Genomic DNA, 21,282 nt, shown 5'->3' with positions numbered 1-21,282 from the left:
GTGGGGGTGCGTGGGAGGGTGATCACGGGGCTGTATCTGAGTAGTGGGGGGGTTTCCCCGCCTGGGGAGGTGGGTACCTGTGGGGAGACAGCCCGCGTGGGTGTACCTGAGTGGGGGGTGGTTCCTGCGTGGGAGGGTGCACACGTGAGGGGGTCAGCCTGCGGGGATTACAGCCGACTGTGGGTGTACGTGGGGAGGGGGGAGGGAGTACTCCCGTGGGCAGCGCGGCCGCCCCACGCGCGGGCCGTCCCCCCCCCAGCGGCCGCCGCTCCTCCTTAAGCGCCCGCCCCGTCCCGTCCTCCCCCCGCCCCGCCCCGCCCCGTCCCGCCCCGCTCCCTCCAAGTGAGGGAATAAAGTTGCGGGTCGGGGCGGGCGGGCCCGGCCGGAGCGGAGCGGCGCAGCGGAGCGGAGCGGAGCGGGGTCGGCATCGCGGCCGCCGGGCAGCGGCGGGCCATGGCCTCGGAGGAGCTGGCGCAGAAGCTGCAGCGGCGGCTGCAGCTGGAGGAGAGCGGGGCGGCAGCGGAGGGCGAGGCGGCGGCGGCGGCCAAGGGCGAGGAGGAGGAGGAGGAGGGGGCGGCGGTGGCCGGCGACGAGGCGGAGCGGAGCTGCCTGACGGCCAGCGCGGACGCGGAGCTGAGCGCCAAGCTGTGCCGGCGGCAGGACATCAACGAGGGGGCGGCGCAGCCCCGGCGGACCGCCGTCTTCAACCCCTACACCGAGTTCAAGGAGTTCAGCCGACGGCAGATCAAGGACATGGAGCGCATGTTCCGCCTGTGAGTGGGGCGGGAGGCGCGGGGGGGTCCGGTCCTGCCCGCAACCCGCGGGCTCTGCCGTCGGGTTTGGGGCTGTGCCTTCCCTCCGCACAGCCTCCCGGCGCTTTTCCCCGGGGGGGGGGGGGGGGCGTGCGGAGAGAGGTTGCCCGCTCTTTGGCGAGATGTTCGCGTTTCTCCGCGGTTTGGCGGTCGGGCTGGAAGAAGCTGCGGCGGGTTACCGGCGCCATCTGATCCCCGTATTGTCCCTGGGCTTTGGCGGGCGGCGGGATGTGGGGAGTTGGTGGGGCTTTCCTCGGACTCGGGGCTGGAGCTCAGCCCTGCGCTTAGCTCACGGCCCGGGGTTGCCTCTGCTCCAGCTGGGTTTGGGACGGCGGCACCCGTGAGCTTTGGGGGACGCTCTGGGTGGGGCGGGAGAGCTGGGACAGCACGGGCGCTGCTGCCCCACACTCTGGGGCACCTGGCGGGTCTGTGTCCTGGGGCCTCGCAGCGATGCTGGACATCTGCCTTCAACAGCCGTGACCCTGAACATCCCCAGCAGCTCGGCTGGCTCTGCCCAGCGCTGCCGTAGCTCCTGCCACGGTCCCGTTGGGCTCGGTGCCCCTTCCCGTGCACCCAAACAAAGCTTGAGCACAGCTTCCTCTTGCTTCCCCCCTTCTTGGGGGCCGGGATGAGGATCCCCTCCTGGCAGGAAGGTTTCTTATTCAAGTCAAACTGCTGGTGGCAATGCAGAGAGCTGCTTCTGCAAGCAGAAAGCCTTGGCCTTTCCCGGGGCCGCCATCCTGCCCTTTTCTGTCCTCCACGAGCCCCGTCCTGGCCCCTGCGGTTGGGCTGTGCCCAGGTAGCTTTGATTATCTGTGCTCAGGTTTCCCTCCAGCACCACAAACCTCTGGGGACCGGTGTCCTCCCAGCTCCAAGGAGAGGGGTCAGGCAAGCAGCCGTGCGTGCCAGCTGGCCACAGGCAGGGCTGCCGGACTGGGGGTGAGCTGTTGCCAGGCATGAGGAGGCAAGGCCACAGAGGAGCTACGTGGGCTGTCACGGCGCAAAGACCTACTTCAGCTTACAGAGGGGGCTGCGGTACGGTTTGTAACTTGTTAGGTCCTTGTTCTCCTACCTGAAAGGTGCCTTGGGCACCCTGGAGGTTGGGGTCATCGCGAGGAGACCAAAACCCTGGTTGAATGTTCGCAGTTCCCGGTGCTATGGGATGTTGCCGGCCCTAGCCGGGGCTGTTGCTGCGGGAGATCAGGCGATGGGCTTTTGTGAGCTCACCAGAGCTCTTTGTTGCATGGGCAGCGTCATGTCGGCAGCTGGGCACCGGGAAGGGAGGTGGTCCGGGCGAGACTGCTGCTCCGCTCGCTCCTGTGGCCCTTTCGATGACGGTTAAAGGGGACCCCGCTCTGTGAAGGGCTGAGATGTGGCGCTGCGAGGGCAGGAGGACAAACGATGCAGGCAGCTGCAGGCGGGAGCCCAGAGCGAGCAGCAGCACTGCCTCAATAGGGATAAGGAAAGGAGAAGTGGTGGTTTGGGAAATAAAAAGTGGAAGAGCTGAATTGCAGCCGAATTTTTCAACAATGAGCTCATTAAAAGCCGGCCTTGTAAGCAGGGGAACCTAGGCTTTGCAGTTGAATGCTAATCAGCTGGTCAATGTAGCTGGAAAACATTGTGTGTCTGTGAGGACTATCGCAGCTGAGCGCCGGCCGGTCGTGCCAAAAGGGGAAGAAGCTGGGCTGCGTGCTCCCCTGTGCTCCCCGGACAGGCGGATGGAAACCCCCATCCTGATTTTCACTCTGTAACAGGCACCCGGTGTTAGGGGTGGCAGAGGATCTGGTCTTTGCTCCATCTGCTCCCAGTGACCCGTTTCAAGTACTGGCTGACACCACGTGCTCCAGGAGGAGAGGAAATGTCCCCTTTAATTCCTGCCAGTCAGAGTTTGAGTTAATGTGATTAAGGCTTTTATTCTCTCTACGGCTTATTTGCCCTGGCCACCACAACCTGGGGTATTTCTTATTAACGGTAAAAAAAATAAGCCTTTGACAGGCAGCGATGTATCTGCTCACTGCAACGGGGTGCCAGGTTTCCACTATCAGACTTCCCATCCAAAAGTGTTTCTTATCAGTGTAGTGGGAATTGTAAATCTGTTGTTTGGACTAAACTTGAGCCTGTAGGACCTGGGTGCGGTGTGGGCTGGGTCAGGGCACTCCGGCTTGGAAGAGGGAGTAGCTGGTGGTAGGGGCTGCTGTGGCATCTGTCAGGGTGTCCCACAGTACTGCTGGTGGCTGCGACCACCCTGTGCCAGAGGGGAAACAAAGGGCCTGTCTGAATGTGGGGGTTCCTGAAATCCAGTGCTCCGTCCAGGTGCTGTGTGCTGCGGCCTTGCCGGGAGCATCCTTCCAAAGCAGAAACGACGCTCCTTGCTCCCGCTGCCATGGTTGGGCTCACTTCCCCTCTTTCTTGTCCAAGCCTCCTCTTGGCAACATCCCCCAGTTTTGGCCCCATTCTGACGGGGATGGGGTGTGGGTATCTGCCGCGGGTGCCGGGGCTGTGCCCGAGCGTGCGGGGGCCACTGGGTGCAGACAGCTTTTGGGGTAGGTAATTTTTTTGGCAGAGGGACCAGGAAGTCTGCAGCTCAGGCTAATTATAATGTGACCTAATTAGCTGCCTATTCTGACAATGTGTGGGGACTGTGGTAACCATGATAACCTTCCTTCCCCAAGTCTTGTGAGTGAACTCAGGAGCTCTGGAGTCTCACAGCTCCCCTTGGTGGCATCTTGTCCGGGGCCATGGCAGAGGGGGGTGTGAAAGCCAGGCTTTGAGGCTGTGCCTGACGGGAGTGACCTTTCCGAGGTATGTAGAGGGGAGGAAAACAGCCACCAGCTTCATCTGCGGGGTGCGAGGGAGTGGAGGAATTCCAGCCTTGCTGTTGCTTTTGTGTTTAGGGGATTCCATGTGTTGCCCACGTGTTTCATGAGTGCCTTGTGCCCGGCTGGTGGAAGAGGCTGTCATGTCCCCTTGCCCTCCTGGAGCCACTTGGGAGCCCCTTGCCAGGTGCCCCTGTACTGAGGGACAGGTCTGATGTGCTGCGGCAGACCTGCTTGTTCCAGGACTGCCGTGCTCCTGGTGTGACCGGCTGTCTCTGGAGTCCCAGCAGTTAGGGAGGTCATCCCCATGGGGACTCAAGCACCCAGCCTGGGCCTTGCAGGCTTTGGTGCCTCAAGGTATTGCCCAGCATCTCGGAGCAAACCTTGCTGGAGGAGACTTTCATCTTGCCCTCGTGTCCCTCCAAGAGCAGGAGAGCTCCTGCTACCCTGGCTGGGGAGGATGGAGCTGCCTGTGGCTGAGGTGTTATTGTCCCCACCCTGGTATGGAGGAATTGTTTCCAAAGCTCTCGGCAACAGGGTAGAATGTTTCAGTTGGAAGGGACCTGCAACCATCATCTAGTCCAACAGCCTGACCGCTTCAGGGCTGACCCAAAACTTAAAGCATTGACCACCTCTTTAGGAAGCCTTTTCCAGTGTCTGGCCGCCTTCTCAGGAAAGAAATGCTTCCTCACGTCCAGTCTAAAACTCCCTGATGCAACTTTGAACCATTCCCATGTGTCCTATCACTGGATCCCAGGGAGGAGAGATCAGCACCTCCCCCTCCATACAAGGTGAAATGCAATGCTCAGAGGGAATAAAGTACTACTTAGAAAGGATTTTGAAATATTTAAGAGGAGATTATTACTACTTCAGCACCATTACTCCGACTGCTTTATTTCAAAGCCTGTATTAGGCCGTTGCAGCGTGCAGGAGCTGCAGATCAAAGTACAGGTGCCTGTAGCGTATGGAGCAAGCTCAGGTACAGCAAACATGTACAGGGAGGGCGGGTTTTCTTTCCAGCCTTTCTCAAGAAGCACGAATGTTTAGAAACTGCTCTTTGATCCTTCAGGATCTGGGATTTCTCATTCAACTATCCTTTTTTTTTTTTTTTTCTTTGGGGTTTTTTTAGGCAGCTGGGGAGGTGACTGCAGATTCCATACAGGTGATGCAGTCCTCAGCATGTCCTTTTTCCTCCCTTCTTGACCCTTCTTTCTTCTGTGATGTAAGTCTCCCCAGCTGTGCTGTGTAACACCATTACAATGGTGACACTTGGGCAGGAATCATGTATAACACTTCTTGTTCTTCAGCAAGTCTGTTTAGCAACTGTTCCCTCTTCCCTGCCTCTCCCCTCCCCAAATTTTCCTCCCGCTTTTCTTCCCCAGCACTTCGGCAGCCAGGCACGCTGTGTAGCCCGGGTGGAAGTGAGCCAGCGTGGGAATCTGGGCGCATCCTTGTTGCAGCACATTTTGGCAGCCACTGCCTGTGTCTCATCTGCTGCCAGGAATGCCGCTGCGGCGGCGCTGTGAAGCCTTATCGTGCCGGCCGTGGTGCTTGGAGCTGCCTGCGGCATCCCAGCCGTTGCAGGTGGGGACCCTCTGTGGCTGTGGCACTGACTTGCTGCTGGAGTTGCCTGCCTGCGATGTGAGACGTCTTTGCCCGTCGGCACAAGACCCGCTCTGTCCATAATGCCTGCGCGTCACCGGGGTGAGGCTTGGCTTGCGGCCCAGGGAGCTCTGAGTTCGAAGGCAGCAAAGCTGTGGTGTCACGGCAGGACAGCGGGTGATGGTGGGGCTGGCGAGGCACCCGTGTGCTGCATGCTCTTGCTGTGCCGCTCCTGGAGTACAGGACGGGGCGGCTCCCTGGGATGCGTTTAGGGACCAAACTTGCCCTGGTACCCTTTGGCTTTGCCTGTGCTGCCTGTTAGGGCTGACTGGTGTCTATCACCGGGACAGGGCTGCTGTGCAGGCAGTGAAATGGGTGTGAGCAGCATCAGGGGCTGGCTGGAGCCCTGGGCCCTGAAAGAGAGCTCCCAAAAAGCGGACAGTGGGGTTTTTGGTAGGGCTGAGGTGTGCCAGGAGCATTGGCTGACCAACAAGGTGCAGCCTGCGTTGTGCCCCATTGTGCCAAGTGTCTGTGCCTGCGGGGGGGCGGCGGGGAATGAATTGCACTGTCTCTCATGCCCTATAAATACGCCTCTCCCTAAATAGTCTGGCTGCGCGGCTCCGTGGCAGCCGAGTGGCTGTACCCAGGTCCTAAAATACTCCGTCTGTTTTAGGAGGCGAGGGGGGTGGGGAGGGAATGCAGCAGTCTGCAGGGTGCTGCCGTTGCTCTGCGGGGCTGGCACTGAGCGTCCAGGGGCTTTGGCGTCCCTCTGTCTGGCTGTCCCCGACTGCAAGGGACTGATTTTTGGGGTGCATCTTGGCACCAGCTGTACCCCAGCCCGGTGTGCCCAACATTTATTGTGCGGCTGGTACGGCGTGCTGCTCTGCCACCAAGGCCAGTTGCTGGCAAGACCCCATTTCTCACAATCCTGGCTTTGTGCTGCCTCTCTGCAGGGATGACAAGCCCTGAAGCTGTGCCCCGTGCTTAACCCTTTCGGGGTGGCGCCTTTGCCTCTGGGCTCAGTGCCAGGGCAGGCCCTGAGGGCCGGTGTTTGCCCGCAGGTAGCGTCCATAGCAGAAGGGTGAGATGAGCATGCCAGGTGTAGGCTGGACGTGTGCCCTCCTGCCTTCAGCCTTCATCTCCATTATCCAATGCCTCCAAGAGGGGCTGGGCAGCGTCCTGACCCTGGGTGGGCAGCCCTTGGTGGGGCTCTTAGTGTAGTCCTGCTTCTGCACCCAGCCAAAGGGCAGCATGAGCTTGCTGGGGCCAAAAAAACCCCACCCCAGTGTCAATCTCAAGTGCCTCCCTGCCACAGTATGCTTTGCTGCTTTATCTGGTCAAAGCACTGCCTCTCCAACTGCCTTACTCCAGAGGAACGGCTCCATACTGTTTCTTCCAAACTTAAAGGAAAAGCAAATTGACAATATATTGCACTTATTACGCTTCTGTAAGGTCTTGAACATGCGTCTTGGAGCTGGGCTGGGTAACGCTGCGAGTGTGTGCCTTAATTAACTCACGCCTTCCTTGCTGTGATGAACCTGCTGCCTTTCTTCCCCGTGACGTCTCAGGTCTGTGACCTGGTTTCTGCTCTGACAGAGGATTCTTTTCTAGTTTTCCAGAAAGCTGTCCAGCCTGGTGGGCTCAAGGGTTTGCTGGGCGCAGAGCGTGCAGGCAGATGGATAGCAGGGGCTGCACACCAGGCTGGTGGTGATGCTTCTGTCATTTGGGGTCTGAGACCCTTGGAAACAAAGAGGCACAGAAAGCATAAAAGATGGTTGTGGAGGTGGTGGGACTCTGGAAAGCTAGGGAGGCCACCGCAGTTTGGGGGGGGGTGGGGAAGCACCCTGTGCTTGTGAAAACAGGGGCAGAGCTCTTGGCTGCAGCCCTGCCATACACTGACAATGCCTGCAAGCAGCTCGGCCAGCGGCTTTGTTCGTGCCTTCCTCTGCCACAGCTTCCTCTGTGGCTGTGAGGTTTTTCAGCTGTAAAAGGGCTTTCTTCCAGCGTAACCACAACTGTGCAGGTCTCGGTCTGGGATGGCTTCAGCCCTCGCTTCTTTGGAAGAGAGCTAACAGTCAATGAAAGATGATGAGTGGGAGGATTTGACTGGCTCCCGCCAACGGGAAAGCTTCAGTGATGTGCATGGGGTTTCCCTTCTGAATGGTTGAAAGGATTTAATTCTGCCAGGGTTGAGACGGTGGTGAGGGGGCAGCGGCAGGCAGTGCACTGGGGCTGAGTCCAGCCTGGCAGACCCTGCCCTGTCCTCCCATGCTCTGTGCAGGACCAGGATGAGAGAAGGCGGCTGTTGACAGGCTGTCTGATAGCAGACTGCCCATCCCTTCAGCCTTTGGACTTTGAAACCCAGTGATGGCCCTGGTGGGTGTGAAGTGCTGGTTGCTAGGTGGGCCGGATGCTTTACCCACACCCGCAGTGGATGTCGGGGGAGGAATTGGTGCACAGTCCCAGTCTGAGCATGGCGGATCACTGCCTCCCCACCCCTAAAGCACTTTGCCACTTGCATGGGTGCTCTCTCCTCCTGGGAAGAGTCCTTGCAGTCCTTTGTGCTCCATTTGGAGCATGGTCCCACTCCATTCTTGCTCCTAGGGGTAGGCACTGGTTTCCTCTGCCAGAGCAGCCCCTGGCACTAGTGAGGATTGCTGTTTTCCCCCAGGTCTACCGTTCTGCTCTGTCCCGGGACACTGAATAAACAGCTGCCCTGAAGCACGGTGCTTGTGTAGTACAAAACCATTTCAGAGAGGAAAGATCTTAACAGCTAAAGGGGGTGTGTTTTGCTTACAAAGAAAGATAACTGCTTTCTGCTGGGAGGTTCTAGTTGGTCTCTGTTCCCTGTTTCTCCACTAAATGAGCAGGAGACCTGGCAGCAGCTGGCTCTGGCATGCCTTTGCCTCACCGTGCTGGTGCATGGTGTAAGCTGTGTGTAAGTAACCTTTGTGCTGGACACGCAAGTGGGCGAAATGGAAATCCCACTGAGATAAGCTAAGTTCCTCCATGGTCCTGTGTGTGGGTGGTTTGGTCTGAGCTCCCCTGAGCACTTCTCTGTCTGAGACAGCTCTGAAAGCTGCCTGCTACTTCCCTGAGCTTAATATATCTCAGCACTGGCCATGTTGTGCGGCTTCCTCTCTCCCCCAAGCTTCGAACCACCCTGTGACTTAATCCATTTGCAGTTACTCTTCTGGGAAGATGGATATGGGGGATGATGAGGCCTGACCCCTTCCCCTTCGCATCTTACAGGTACGACTCAGGACGGGATGGGTACATAGACCTGATGGAGTTGAAGCTGATGATGGAAAAGCTGGGAGCCCCGCAGACCCACCTGGGGCTGAAGAATATGATCAAGGAGGTGGATGAAGACTTCGATGGGAAGCTCAGCTTCCGTGAGGTGAGGGTGATTGTGGGAGCAGACAGGGATGTGGCTGTGGGGCAGAGAGAAGAGGCAGCCAGGCCCTGTACTCCAGCTGTAGGTAGCCCTGTCCCCTCCATGTTTCTCCAGCTGTGGGTTGCAGTGGAGAAGCAGGTGATCTTCTCCATGCCATGGGGAACTTGATGTGTGGACCACTGTCAATGTTTATCTCCATGTAGCAGTAATGGTACCTGATGCCAAAGCTCTCCAACCTCCCTGCTTCCTTTGGGAGCACACTTGAGCCCTGCTGCTGCTGCCTGAGAGTGCTGACAGCTCCCTGCTGTAGCTGGAGGTGGCATGTCCCTTCAGGCACAAGGTCTCATGGCTGGGCTCCTGCACTACAGCAGCTCAGGCCTCATTTCAGGTGCAGGGCGAGGGCTCAGCTTGGAGCAGCTGGTCTCATGGGGGGCAGGTGGCTTCCTCTTCCAGTTTATATTGGGTCCCTCTCTGCATCACACAGTGACCAGCCCATGGCAAGCCTCATGAGGGGTGGTCACCTCTCTGCAGCAAGGAATAAACGTGGTGATGCAGCAGTTTGGTACTGCATGCTGACTCAGCAGGGACACAGCGAACAGGTCGGTCTGTCACAGCTGTGCTGAGATCACTGGGAGCAGTGTGGGCAGGCCAGGAACTGATGCCAGACAGAGGAAGAGAGGGAATTTGAGCAGTGACCTGCATGCACTCAAGGGCACCCAACTCATCTCAGCAGGAAGGGGGAGCCCAGGTACCAAAACCTCCTGTTGCATCATCTCCTCCCAGGCTTTGGTTGCTGTCTCAGTCAGAAGTGTTCGTCACACTGTGGCTTTCTGAATTAACCACCAGCCCCTTAGGCAGCAGGGGGGCCAGCGCTGCTTGTGTCCTGCGGTGGTTGTGAGGGCTGTGCTGCTGTCCTGCTTCTTCCTGTCCCAGGGGACAGCTGCAGTGGGCCCTGAGCAGCTGTGCTCCCTTGTTTCTGCAGGGGCTGTGCTCTGGCCATGCCTCTTGCAGGGTCGGGGCTTGCTTGTGGAGATGAGGTGCAGAGCTCTCCACAGCTCAGGACATCAAGTTCTTCATCTTGGAAGTGCTGGGGCCTTTGGCAGTGCCTGGCTTGGCTGGTCAGGGTGTGAGGGGTGACTGGCAGCTCGCAGAGCTGCTGTGCCATCTCTCTGTGCTGGCATGTCACACCATCTCCCCTTGCTTTCATCCCCCAAGGGTTTTGTTGCATTTCTTTTGGTGCAAGAGGGTAGCAGTAGAAGACAGAGGCCAAAGACTGTTGGGTTACAGCCTGGCCCATAGAAAGGGGGAAAGACAAGCAAATCTGGGAAGTGAGAGGTGAGAGCCCGTGAGTTCACACCAGCAAAGCCCTAAGCTGGCAGCCCGTCTGGGCAGGGAAGATGCGCCAGGTCAGAGGTGAACCAGAATCCAGCAAAGAATCCAGCGGAGCAGGAACAGCACTGTGCCCTTGGCTTCAGGTCAGACTGCGATTGCCAAATCACTGTGTGGGATGGAGGAGCCCTCTCTGCATGTCCCCAGGGCCACCCTTCACCCTGGTTGAAGAGCTGGGGACAGCCTCTGGGCTTGCTGCAGGGGCTCTCTCCTGTGGAAGAGAAGTGTCTTTATCCCCGAGGCTCTGGAAGATGCCACGGTGTCCTGGCACCAGTGGTACGGCACAAGTGGCAGAGAAGCTCCTCTTCTGCCACCACCTGTTTGGAGCACAGTCCCCTGCACAGCCGCCTGTCAGCTGGCACGGGCTGCCTGTGCTGCTGCCCTGCCTGTGCTGCCAGCCCTTGGCAGGTGGCGTGTGGCAGCTGGTGCTGTTGTAGCTTCTTGCCAGATGCAAAACGATGGTCAAGCAAATGAAAGCTTGAGTGGCTCATGGGTTGGAACGGAGGAGCATCACTGGCAGAGCTCTGGGGACAAATTACACAGCAGCTTTGGCATGTACCCAAAGCTTCCTGTGGTAGAGAGAAGCAGGATGATTCTTGCCTTGTTGCAGATGCGCTGTGTCTAGCTGCTGTGTTCGAGCAGAGGACTGACAGGGAGGTGGGTTTCCCGGTGGGTGAGGAGGCCTGAACCAGCTCGTAGCCCTGCCCCACTCAGTTTCCTGTTGGTGGTGACAAGTAAGCACGTGGAGGGTGACCGAGCTGACTTGGGGAGCTCTGACAACACAAGGAGAAACGCTGGTTTAAATGAGTTTCCGAACTCAGCAGGGTCTAACTGAAGCACTGGAGGACTCCTGTCTGCCTGTCCATAGAATATTGAGTCCTGACATACTTGCCTGAGGACATGCTGCTTCTGGCCTGGTCAGAGAATTGGTAAAGACCTCTTTCACTTGCAGGAGGTCACCTTTTGCTGCTGCTTTGAGTAGTGTATGTCCTCCTATCGCAGGTAAGCTGTTGCCTGGAAAGCAGGCTTGTATGGCTCTGGCTTGCTGCTGACGAACCCCTGGCCCTGTTAGGAAAGCTGTCTTCTACCATTGACCTTTGAGCGTCCATCAATACATCAACAATTAACTGCACAAGACTCCCTCTGTGACTCAAGCAAAGAAATTTAGGCTTAAAAAGATAGGTACAATATGGGGGGGAAACAAAAACACCTCTGACCATCTATTTCCGTCATTACCACAGGAAACCAAAGTTAATTGCTGTATTAGTAATGTCTAATTGTAGCTGCTATCTAGAATCCCGCAGAAATCTACCCGCTGTCCCCCACACCCATGCCAGCTTAAATGCTGACCCACATCATGTGTTTGCTAGCAGGCTTGGTGCAAACCACAGCCTTGGGTGGCACTGCTTTTCTGGCAAGCTGTTGCAGGGCTGCTGCTGCTGGTCAATCCCGTACCTTCCCTCACACCCAGGAGACCAGCACGGTGCCCAGTGGGGCTGCATAACTGCAGCGTTGCTCTGAGACTTGGCACTTCTTAGATCATGAAGGATGTGAGAGCAGATATATCTCTTATGAGGTCAGTGGGGTGGAAAGTGTGTGTCATGTTGTCCTCCTTGAGAGTGCAGCTTTCAAAGCAGTGACATTATTCACTTTTGCTTCTCTATTGACGTTTCCCTGAGGCTTAGCTGCATGTGATGTGACCTGGGCCCAGCAAGGGTGTGAGACAGGCTGGGAATGGGAGCTGAATGCAGGTTTCTGGTGTTCTCTAGTTAGTAAGGACTGATGCTTCAAGGGCAAATAACTGGTGAGCTGCAGGTGGTGTACTGACGTGAGGAAGGATTGCTCCTGAGCCGTAGAAACCAGCACAATTCCCCATAGTCCACCTTGCTGGGTCCTTGGGGCTCATGTTAATGCTGTGTCCACCCCAACCAGTGGTTCAGTCCCTGGTTTCCTTTAGCTCAGCCTGCCCTTCTTGGCCGCGGCAGCCCATATTCCACCGGAGATTGCTGTGGCAGCCCGTATTCCACCAGAAGACTGCTGCCCCATCCCCTAGTTTCAGGATGATTCATGCGCACTTGTACTCATGACTGGGTGTTTCCAGTCCCTCCCCGGGCGACAGCTGTACCAGACCTCAGGATTGTGCTGTCTCCGCTGCCCTTTTCCGATGCCAGGAAGTGGGACTCGCAGGGTGGAGCAGAAACTGTGAGGGGGAACCATGACTAACGCCAGCCTGGCTGCCAGCCCTCTGTGTCCCCGTGCCTGGTGGTGGGGGAGGAGAGGAACTAGCCTGAGCCCAGCGGATCTGAGCAGAAGGAGAGGATATTTTTGGGGAAGATTTTGTTTCTTTCTGAGCAGGATGTTCTGCCCGTTCAGCACAGCATCATTAAATTTCTTACATGTGTTTGGAGGAGGAAAAGTTCCCTCCCCAAGCACAGCCTGCCTTCTGGCTGCTCTGCGCTGAGCGCACACGGGTTACGAGGCTGTTGCATGAAGCAATGCCTGGTGACACTGCCTCTGCGAGAGGGCAGCCAACGCTGCCGTCATCTCCACACCCTTCCCCACGGGAGGCCTTCCCAAATTTCTTGCATCTTCACCAGCTTCTGCAAGCAACGTGAAGCAGGCGAGTGAGCACTTTAGGGACTGGCTCAGCGCAGATGCTGGGACTCTGCTGCCCTCCTCCGGGACAGCCCGGGTTCTCTGTAGGAAGAAGCGAAGTTCCAAGCCTGGCACTCTGAGGAGCATAGCACTAGAGATATTGGATGTTCCTGTGCAAATGGATTTCAGGGTAACCCTGCATGGTTTTTGAAGCCCTGTGCCCTGGATGGAAGTGGTGCAGTGGCGCAGCTTTGTTGCTCGTGTTCCTTTTGTACCTGAGTGACTTGGCCCCGTCTCTGTTCTTTCTGCACTGTGCCAAGCGTTGAGACACCTCCTGGGGTGGCCAAGAATAGCAGGGAGATACAGGACCTCTCAAATTACGCGTAGAGTATCCACATCTTAACCTGGAGTTCAATTAGTAGGTTGAAGGTGGTACAGAGGTCTTTATTTTTAAGCAGGCAGGTCTTGTTTCTTCAGTAAAAAAAAAAAAGTGTGCTTTCCTGGAGGGTAATATGGCTCTCTTCTTGTTTCTTTCCTTTTGCAGTTCACTTGCCAATATGCACTCTGCTGTAGTGACTCTGGATTTGTTAAATGTCTATGGTCCAATGGAAGACAAAGGTTTCCAAGCCAGTTGCTCTGTGGAGACTCGCTCAAGCCACTCTGGCTATCACAAGGGCGTGCCTCTGACCTCGCCTCTGACAGGTCTTAGAGAAGCTCTCCTGTGTGCTATTTAATGGGCACGACAGGGGTTCACAGACTTTGTTCACCTTAGCAAAACCAGCCGGGGTTCCCTGGAACAGGCTGAGGCATAGCTCAAAGGTTGATTGAAGTCGCTTTTCTCATGCCCTGGATGAGGGACCAGTTGAAGTAATTATGTTGTGTTCTCCTGGGGCATTTGACCTTGATTTTTGTTTTCCCCTCCCATGCTGTGTGGACCATAGGGCTTGGGAAGGACAGAGGGCAGGGTTCATAGCAGCCAGGCAGTCCCCGGATCCCTTTCAAGTGCACACACTTGGGCTGCTGTTCTCTCTTAACAGGAGTGCACTGGCACCTCGGTTCAGGGAGCTTGCGGCTCAGGTGTGAGCCAGGGCAGTCTTTGTCCTGCTTTCATTGTCACGGGATGTGGTCTGAGCTCCTGGAACACTGGGGAAACTGGTGCAGGGCCTGTGAATACACCATTAGGCTGTGGGGACATAAAGATGTGTATCTGAGCCCACCATATGGTTGTACTTGGCGGGTGGAGAGGTGGCCTCCTTCCTCTGGTCAAGTAGCAGCCCAGGCTCAGTTGGAGCTGTGCTTCACCAGGGCTCTGCTTCCCAGGAAACCCTCTTCCTAGGAGATTTCTACCTCTTAGTCCATCAGGGCTGTTTACCAGAGCCAGGGTGCTGGAGCACAAGTTGCATAGTGCCACTTGATTTATATAGACCTGGTTTCCTTTGCTCAGAAAGCTAAATTCCAGCCCCCTCCATGTACATGCCTGTGCTGTTTGCATTTTAAGTTGCTTGAGCCTCAGTAAAGAACTTGAATGTTTCCTCTCTGTCTTGCTAGTTCCTGCTGATTTTCCATAAAGCTGCAGCTGGGGAACTTGAGGAGGACAGCGGCCTGTTGACTCTTGCGAAGCTCTCGGAGATCGATGTCTCCATTGAGGGAGTCAAAGGAGCCAAGAACTTCTTTGAAGCTAAGGTATGGTGTGGCACAGAGGAACGCGGAAAAGCTCTGCACACAGGCCTTAATCACCACTGAGACCCTGACCCTGCTTGCTTTACAATAGAAGATGCTGCCAGATTTCTCCCGAGCTAAAAGGATGCGTATTTCACGCCTCTCCACCCCCGCCAAACTCAGCCATAGCTTTTCCCTTCAAACTTTATGTTGGACTCTAGCTACAGCCTTCCTGTGCAGATCAGTCAAGACTAGAACGGCTTAATTCACTATCTCTGCTGTGCGTCTTACCCTGGTAGAGCTGACTGGCTGACCTGTGTCCCCATGGCTGGGAGCTCTATGGGACTAGCTGGCTGACTGCTTTTAAAGACAAAAGCATCCTGGAAACTAATGGGACTGAGTTTCCCATTTTGCAAAACCTCCCTCAACCTGAACACTCGGAGTTCAGTGGTGAATGGAGTGTTTTGGAGTATAGGATTTCAGACATCTCTTTCTCAAGCAGCTTTCTGTAACCTTTGGAATCAAAATTGTTCTGCAGGGTCCTGGGGTTGGCAGAAAGAGCTTTGCGCCATTTGAAGCTGACAAAGCACCCTTTTTGAAAGCTCTCTTGGAGAGAAAATAATCCTGCTTGTTTGTATAAGAAGTTTTTTCCCAAGAGCATAATACAGCTATTGCACAGCAGATGTACTAAGATGAAAGCTGGAAAAATAGCCAGCAAATAAACAATGTCTCTTTGATCTGCAGATTATCCATGGTGTAGTATGATGTTCTCAGATTTGGCTGTGATTCAGAACTGTTTTCTGCAGTAGCTTCTCCCACTGTATACTCACAACATGCTATGCTGCCTGCTTACAGAAAGAATGTATGTGACCTGGTACTGACAGCATTGTTTTGGTCACTTGTTAGTGATTTATTAGCAAATGACCTTTATTTTATTGATGTTAAAGTCGAGCAAGCTAACAGGTATGGGGTGTAAATACCCAAGCAGTGCAGTGTAATTAATACTTGACCCATCCTGACAGAGCTTCCCAGTAAGTGCTGGGAGGTGCAGCAAACAGTTCTGCATTGCTCATCTGGGAGTAGTTCAGCCTCTGGCTCTCCCTCTGATGCAAGGCTTGACGCTCTTTTATTTTCTCTTGTAAAGGTCCAAGCCCTCTCTTCAGCCAGTAAGTTTGAAGCAGAGATAAAAGCTGAGCAGGATGAGCGAAAGCGGGAAGAGGAGGAAAGGAAACACCGCCGAGCAGCTTTCAGGGAGTTAAAGTCTGCATTTACCCAGTAACCGACCAGCCAATATGCACTCTGAGATTGCACATGACTTGGTACGTTTCCCAGATCAGGGCTCTACCTGGAGAGAACTGCCTGGATCCTGCCTAAAACTCATTACAGCTTTGCTAGCCTTCCTCTCCCGAAGATCCTCCCGAGTTTCTAAGGGCACAACTCTTGCACTTACTATGCATTCATAACAATGTGAATCGTAAGAGCTGTGTACATGCTGTTTGCTCTGAACTGTCAGGAGCACATCACCCTGAAGCAGAAACAGCAGGTAGCAAATCATGGGTGAGCACTGACAAGTGTCATGTTTGCCTACTTCATTCTTTCCTTCTTTTCTACGCGACCTTTTTTTCGCAACCCTGTATTCATTCCTTGCTTACAGGCAAGTAGTGAGGTCTTGTGTAAATTGGGGTATACAAAGTACAGCTTGACTTCCTGTACGTTTGTACTGCTGTTGGGTATTGTCACGCATCCTTAACTATCCCTTTTCTTCTTCATCAAAGCCCCGTGCCGCAGGCACTGTGAAAACACTGTGAAGAGATAGTTACTAGGGACACGGATCAAATTAATTATAATTTCCTATAGCATTTTCTGCCACCCAGCATGTTGGGGAGTCTTCCAGTTTTTCTTCTCGAAGTGCCATAGTAACAAATCTTTCGATAAGAAGTGAGATTTCCCAAGACTTCGAAGGGAGGAAGCTGGCGCTCTCTTAAACGAGGAATAGAAAACTGAGTTGCCTGACCATGTATCTTCTTTCACATTCCATCACTTTTAGTGTACTGTGCGGCTTCACTGTATTTTCCAGCCTTAGGCAGCTGTATCTGTTTTTAAGGGATATCGCCAGCTGGACGATGCAATCAGATGGCACACTAGGGTTTTCTATTTGGAAATTTGCTCATGTCCTGAATCATGAAGGTGACATTGTTTGATTTTTATTAGAGCCACCACAGATAACACCAGCCAGCATACTGGGCAATCCCTGCTCAAGAAGGGAAGAGCAGTGAGGTGAGCATGTTTTAGCTGAACTGAATTTGGAGGGCTTGCACTATATTCTTAGCCATTTTCTTTCACAAACACAGGAAACTTGCCCACAAATGTTAAAATGCCCACTGCTTGTCTGGAGATATACATGCTGTAGGTCATGGCAGGGGAGCTGTGTTCCCTCAGAGACCTCTCTCAAAACATGGATTTCCTCAAATTCTGCCTCTGCTATTGCCCCAGTTGGTGTATTTTATTGTATTTTTTTCTTTCCAGAACGAAACTCACCAGTCGTCTTTTCACTTGTCTGTTTTGCTTCTTAAACTGTGAGCACTAAACTGTGAGCGTGGAATAATAAATAGAAAAACCTCTACTCTTTAATGTCAGGTGAAAGAATTGCTAAACAATTAAACTGTGTATATATATCTTCACAGATTATATTTTATAAATCACGCTTTTTTAGCTAAATATTTATAATTAAATGTTTTTATACTTTACAACAAAGCAGATAATTTCATCTTCAATTATTTCTCCTGTTGCTGAAATGTACAAATAAAGCATTGTTATCTCTGGTCTCTGTTATCTCTGTCGTTTATTTTAGGTCCCTGAATATACTGTGTTATTCACAACTTACAGTAGCAGTCTGCACTTCTGAATGTGTGTGTGTTTGATCCCCAAAGCTTGGGAGTCCTGATGCAGATGAGTGGGGGAAGTGTTCAGCCCCTTCTTGATAGCACTTCCCCTTCTGTACAGCAGTTCTGGTGCAAAAAGCCCTAATGTTTGCAATTGCTCAGAAAGGGACGTGGCTGTGTAAATATTTGAAATGCTGTCCACTGCTAAATGTTGACAACTGAACCTTGTCAGCCTTCCCTTGTCTTAAAATAGCCACTGCTTCTCAGCCCTGGTAGTGCCCCAGCTGGGAGCTGGGCAGGTTGCTTCAGCTAGATTTCCCTTTGCGTTTCCTCTTTCTGCCTTTATAGAAGGGAGACAAAAAAATATATATATATGTGGACATGTGAAAATGTGTCCAAGTATCTTTTTTGCTACTGTTGCTGATCTGCTAAGCTTGGCTTTCACTGCCAGTTTGAGGGGGGGGGGGGGGGGGGGGGGGGGGGGAGCTCAGGAGGAAGCCGAACTGCATCATTGCAGGTATGATACAGTGGTGAAACAGAAATAGTAAATATTTTATGTGGGGCAGCTCTGCTCTGTGTGTTGTTGGCAGTTGATGCATTCACCATGTGTCTGTGAGCCCTTGGGTCTCAGAGGTCAGGTAAAATCAGGGTGAAGGTTCCTTCGTCTCTATTTCCACAGGAAAATTGCAACACCGGAGCTCGATTTTCTTTTTTTGTTTTTTTCTCCACAGTGTAGCAAGCACTGCTGACTCGTGCTGCTTTGCACGTGCAGCTGGGTGAGGAGCCTGGGGCAGCAGGAGGAAAGGGTGGAAAAAGGGCTTCCAGTGGTTTTAATTCAATAGATTTGAGTCAACTCCAGCTGACAAGTTTCAATAAGGAAATGAGCAGTGTGTCAGTGGTAGTTTTGTTCAATTTAAATAGGTGCTGGTAGTTGGGGCCTTTGTTCAGTGCAGAGAACAGTAAGTGCTTTTGGATTTCGAAGTTGTAGCAATGTGAGTTTTGAAATTAGCTTTGCAAAAATTGACATTGGGAAATTAATTGCTTTCTAAATTGTTCTGTTTTTCTGGCAAGTATTGGATTGAATCACAATGTCGTCAGGTTCTGCAGAGATACTAAAAAAAAATTGTCTACCTAAATCTCCCATCTAATACTAGCTGATAATAATTACTTCATCTTATTTACCTATAATTAATATATTACAGTCCTTGATGTTCCATCTTCCTTTTATGCCTGATGTCACTACAGGTGGCTCTTAAAGGTCCTGGTAATCCCAACTCTCTTTACTGATACCTGCTGGTACCTCAATACGGGTCTGGCACTCATGACACGCCCCATGTGACTCTAAGTCTGTTTGCGATGGCAAGTGGAGAAGTTTGGTGAAAAGCCTCTTGTGGTTATGGGTCTTTCCCAGAAGGGATGAAGACTTGCCTCAAGTTGCTTATCTCCTGGCACAGGAACTCCAGGTAGTCCTTGAGCCCTGGAAGATTTTTGTTTGAAGTTTCCCAGAGTAGGAGATGCACAGTAGAGGAGTCACTAACACTTCAGATGGCACTGAGAATGGGTTCAGCCTGTCTGGATACTCTGATTGCAGTGTGTTTCTCACCAATGCTTCTGTCACAGCTGTCCTTGGCTGTGGGGGACAGCGTGTGATAGCAGGAAGTCTTACCGAAAAAGCTCAATGTAAACATTGTCAGGGGGGAAAGGAAAACAGTACAATCGGGTTCTTCCTGGCTTAGGGTTCAGGCTTTCGCTGTGAGGATTAAGGTGACTAAATTGAATTTTAACCTTATGGGAGTGTCCGAATAAATCCCTTGGCAAGATGGATTGGAGTAACCCGAGTCCTTTACTGTCACCTTTCAAACTCTGCTTGCCACATGTGGGAAGGATGTCTTAAAATAATTGGATGTTGCAGAAGTAGCAGCGTATTTGTGGTAGTCCATCTTTCAGCATAAGCCGTCTGAGGTGACAGATGCTTTGAAGTGACTGACTTCAAAAACTCTGTCAGATGTTCACCTGCCTGAATCGTCTGTTGTTTTTATTATTTTCAGGGATGCGACAAATGAGGACATGGAAAACAGAGGCTGCTGAGATACTGACTCTTCTCAGACAAAATCCCCAGTATTGTGACAAACAGGGAAGCTGCTTTTCCAAATAACAAAAAGTGGAGATGGCGAGGGGAGATGTGACAGACTGCCACGTCTTCTGGGCTTCTTTTGACAATGATTTGCTGTTTCAAAGCTGTGCTCTGTGTTTGTAGCTCCTCTGCTGTTCCAAGGGAGGCAGGCTCTTGCTTCCAAGCTAGGACGGGTCAAAGCAAAGGGTCAGTAACGAAGGTTTTCAGTTCGTTAGGGATGCCACTTCCCTGCACTTCAGTTTTTAATAGTGAGGATGAATTGGCATGCGGGACAGAGCTCTGAAGTCCACCGTGCCCTCGGTACCCAGACTACCTGCTGGGGTGATTTCACACCTAGGCAACATCAGTTGAAGTCCTGTAATTGAACCCTGCAGAAATTTAACCACACAGGTACAGTCTTGCATTTTCATGACAGTCTCCCCATTCTGCTTGAATGAGTGTCGTGGAGGATTTAAGATGCATCTGCTATTACAAAAAAAAAATGTCATCTGAGTTTCCTTGAGGTATTTTACATAAAAGCCAAGTTCTGCAGATGAGGCACATTTCAGACACTCTTTTCTTGATTTTTTTTTGTCTCAATAATATAATGTTTGTGCTAACTGGGATAAAAAAGTTTCCACAAGTGCTAAACTTCTTCCATCTCAGCTAAAGCTTGTCTTAGACCATGTGAAAATATTTTTGAGCGCTCTAACTCAAGTTCAATAAGTAGAATAACAAGGCACAGCCACTTCTGCAGTGAGGTTGGAAGTTCTGACTAACAGCTTGAAATGCAGTGCTGCCTCTCTCCCTCTACCGTTATTAGTATTGGCTCGAGCTGCATAACAACCAGGAGGATCAGACGTAGCTTATCAGAAGCCAGCCCTTTGCTAGGGTGCTTTGCTTTTACGTACCAGCCTCCTAAAGGAGAAATTTCATTCTTAGAGTTTCCAGTAAAGTAGTCTAGTCCTATGTTGCTCTCAGCTAAAAATACGTCCCAAGAATTACAGGCTTTCAACCCATTAGCTCAGAAGAATGACTTGTGTTCCCTGTTGCATCATTTTTGGCTGGCATTCAGTGCACAATGACAAGTATTTATTCACCTAGAAGAGGAGGGAAGAAAGCTACGTGGATTGTGGCTGGAATCATGACTGGAGTGAAATTGTTTCAGCTGAAAACGGTTATACCTTCAACAGTGCGTAAAAGCCAAGAACAGTTTTTTAGGCTGAAGGAACCACATGGGGCTATCCTGCATCATGTACTAATATGGGTTTTAGGACTAAAAATAGAACGGTATTTTTAGCTGAAAAAAAAAAAAAACCAAAACGCCTTGAGCTCCTGATTTTTCCACCGGGAAATCTGGAATCAAAATATGTGCCACCCAATGCCCTTTCTCTGTCAGCAGCAGCCGTCTCCCACAGCAGCGCATCCACAGGCCTCCGGTGTCCGCCTCTGATCCCCTCAGTGCCTGGACACAGCGTCAGCTTAAAACACGGTCGCTGAGTTCTCAGAGTTAGTGCCTTGTGGCCTTTTACTGCTCCTAATAAAGCTGTATTACCTACACGTAACCTAGCAGGCGAGGGTAAGGCTGTGGGTTGTGACCTGTGCTCCTGAAGGCAGGATGCAGCAGCCCAGCGGTAATTTACCTCAGCGGCCAGGCCCCAACCGCCGCTTTGCGCCGGGCCCTGCCCAGGCGGGAGACGGCGGCAAGAGTGTGAGGCAGCAATTTAACTGCCGGGGGGTGTGTGAGGGGGAACGGGGGAGGGAGGGGAGAGGGGGGCGCCGCTCCGGTGGAAGCGGGAAGCCCGGCGGGCCTGGCGGGGGGGAGGGGGGTCAGCACCCCCACCTTCCCACAAGGCTGTGCGGCGGGGGGGGACCTGCAGTCCCCACTGCTTCCAGCAGGGGGCGCCCGCGCTCCCGCGGGGGTGGGTGTGTGAGGGGGACATGCGCGCGCAGCTGCTAGGGGACCGTGTCGTCACGCGGGCGGTGCCTTCGCGAGGAGGAGGGGGGGGGGAGGAGG

General features: G+C 53.1%; 1 protein-coding gene across 2 annotated transcripts; it reads left to right on the top strand.

Moving 5' to 3' along the window:
* The first annotated feature begins 390 nt into the window (after nt 1–390).
* EFHD1 (EF-hand domain family member D1) lies at nt 391–19,325 on the top strand. 2 transcript variants are annotated; one of them, XM_082487409.1, is made up of 5 exons: nt 391–773; nt 8,483–8,630; nt 14,160–14,294; nt 15,415–15,589; nt 19,201–19,325. In XM_082487409.1, exons 1-4 carry the CDS (start codon nt 454–456, stop codon nt 15,547–15,549), a joined length of 738 nt encoding a protein of 245 aa, XP_082343535.1. In that variant the 5' UTR covers nt 391–453; the 3' UTR covers nt 15,550–15,589; nt 19,201–19,325. The 2 variants fall into 2 exon arrangements, with proteins under 2 accessions (XP_082343535.1, XP_082343534.1); XM_082487408.1 differs by lacking the exon at nt 19,201–19,325 and having other exon boundaries at nt 15,415–17,093.
* The last annotated feature ends 1,957 nt before the right edge of the window (nt 19,326–21,282 follow it).

The sequence above is a fragment of the Vanellus vanellus genome (assembly GCF_965231255.1).
Source record: "Vanellus vanellus genome assembly, chromosome: 8".
NCBI lineage: Eukaryota > Metazoa > Chordata > Aves > Charadriiformes > Charadriidae > Vanellus > Vanellus vanellus.
Note: the sequence above shows the minus strand (reverse complement) of the source record. Positions and strands in the feature narration are given on the sequence as shown.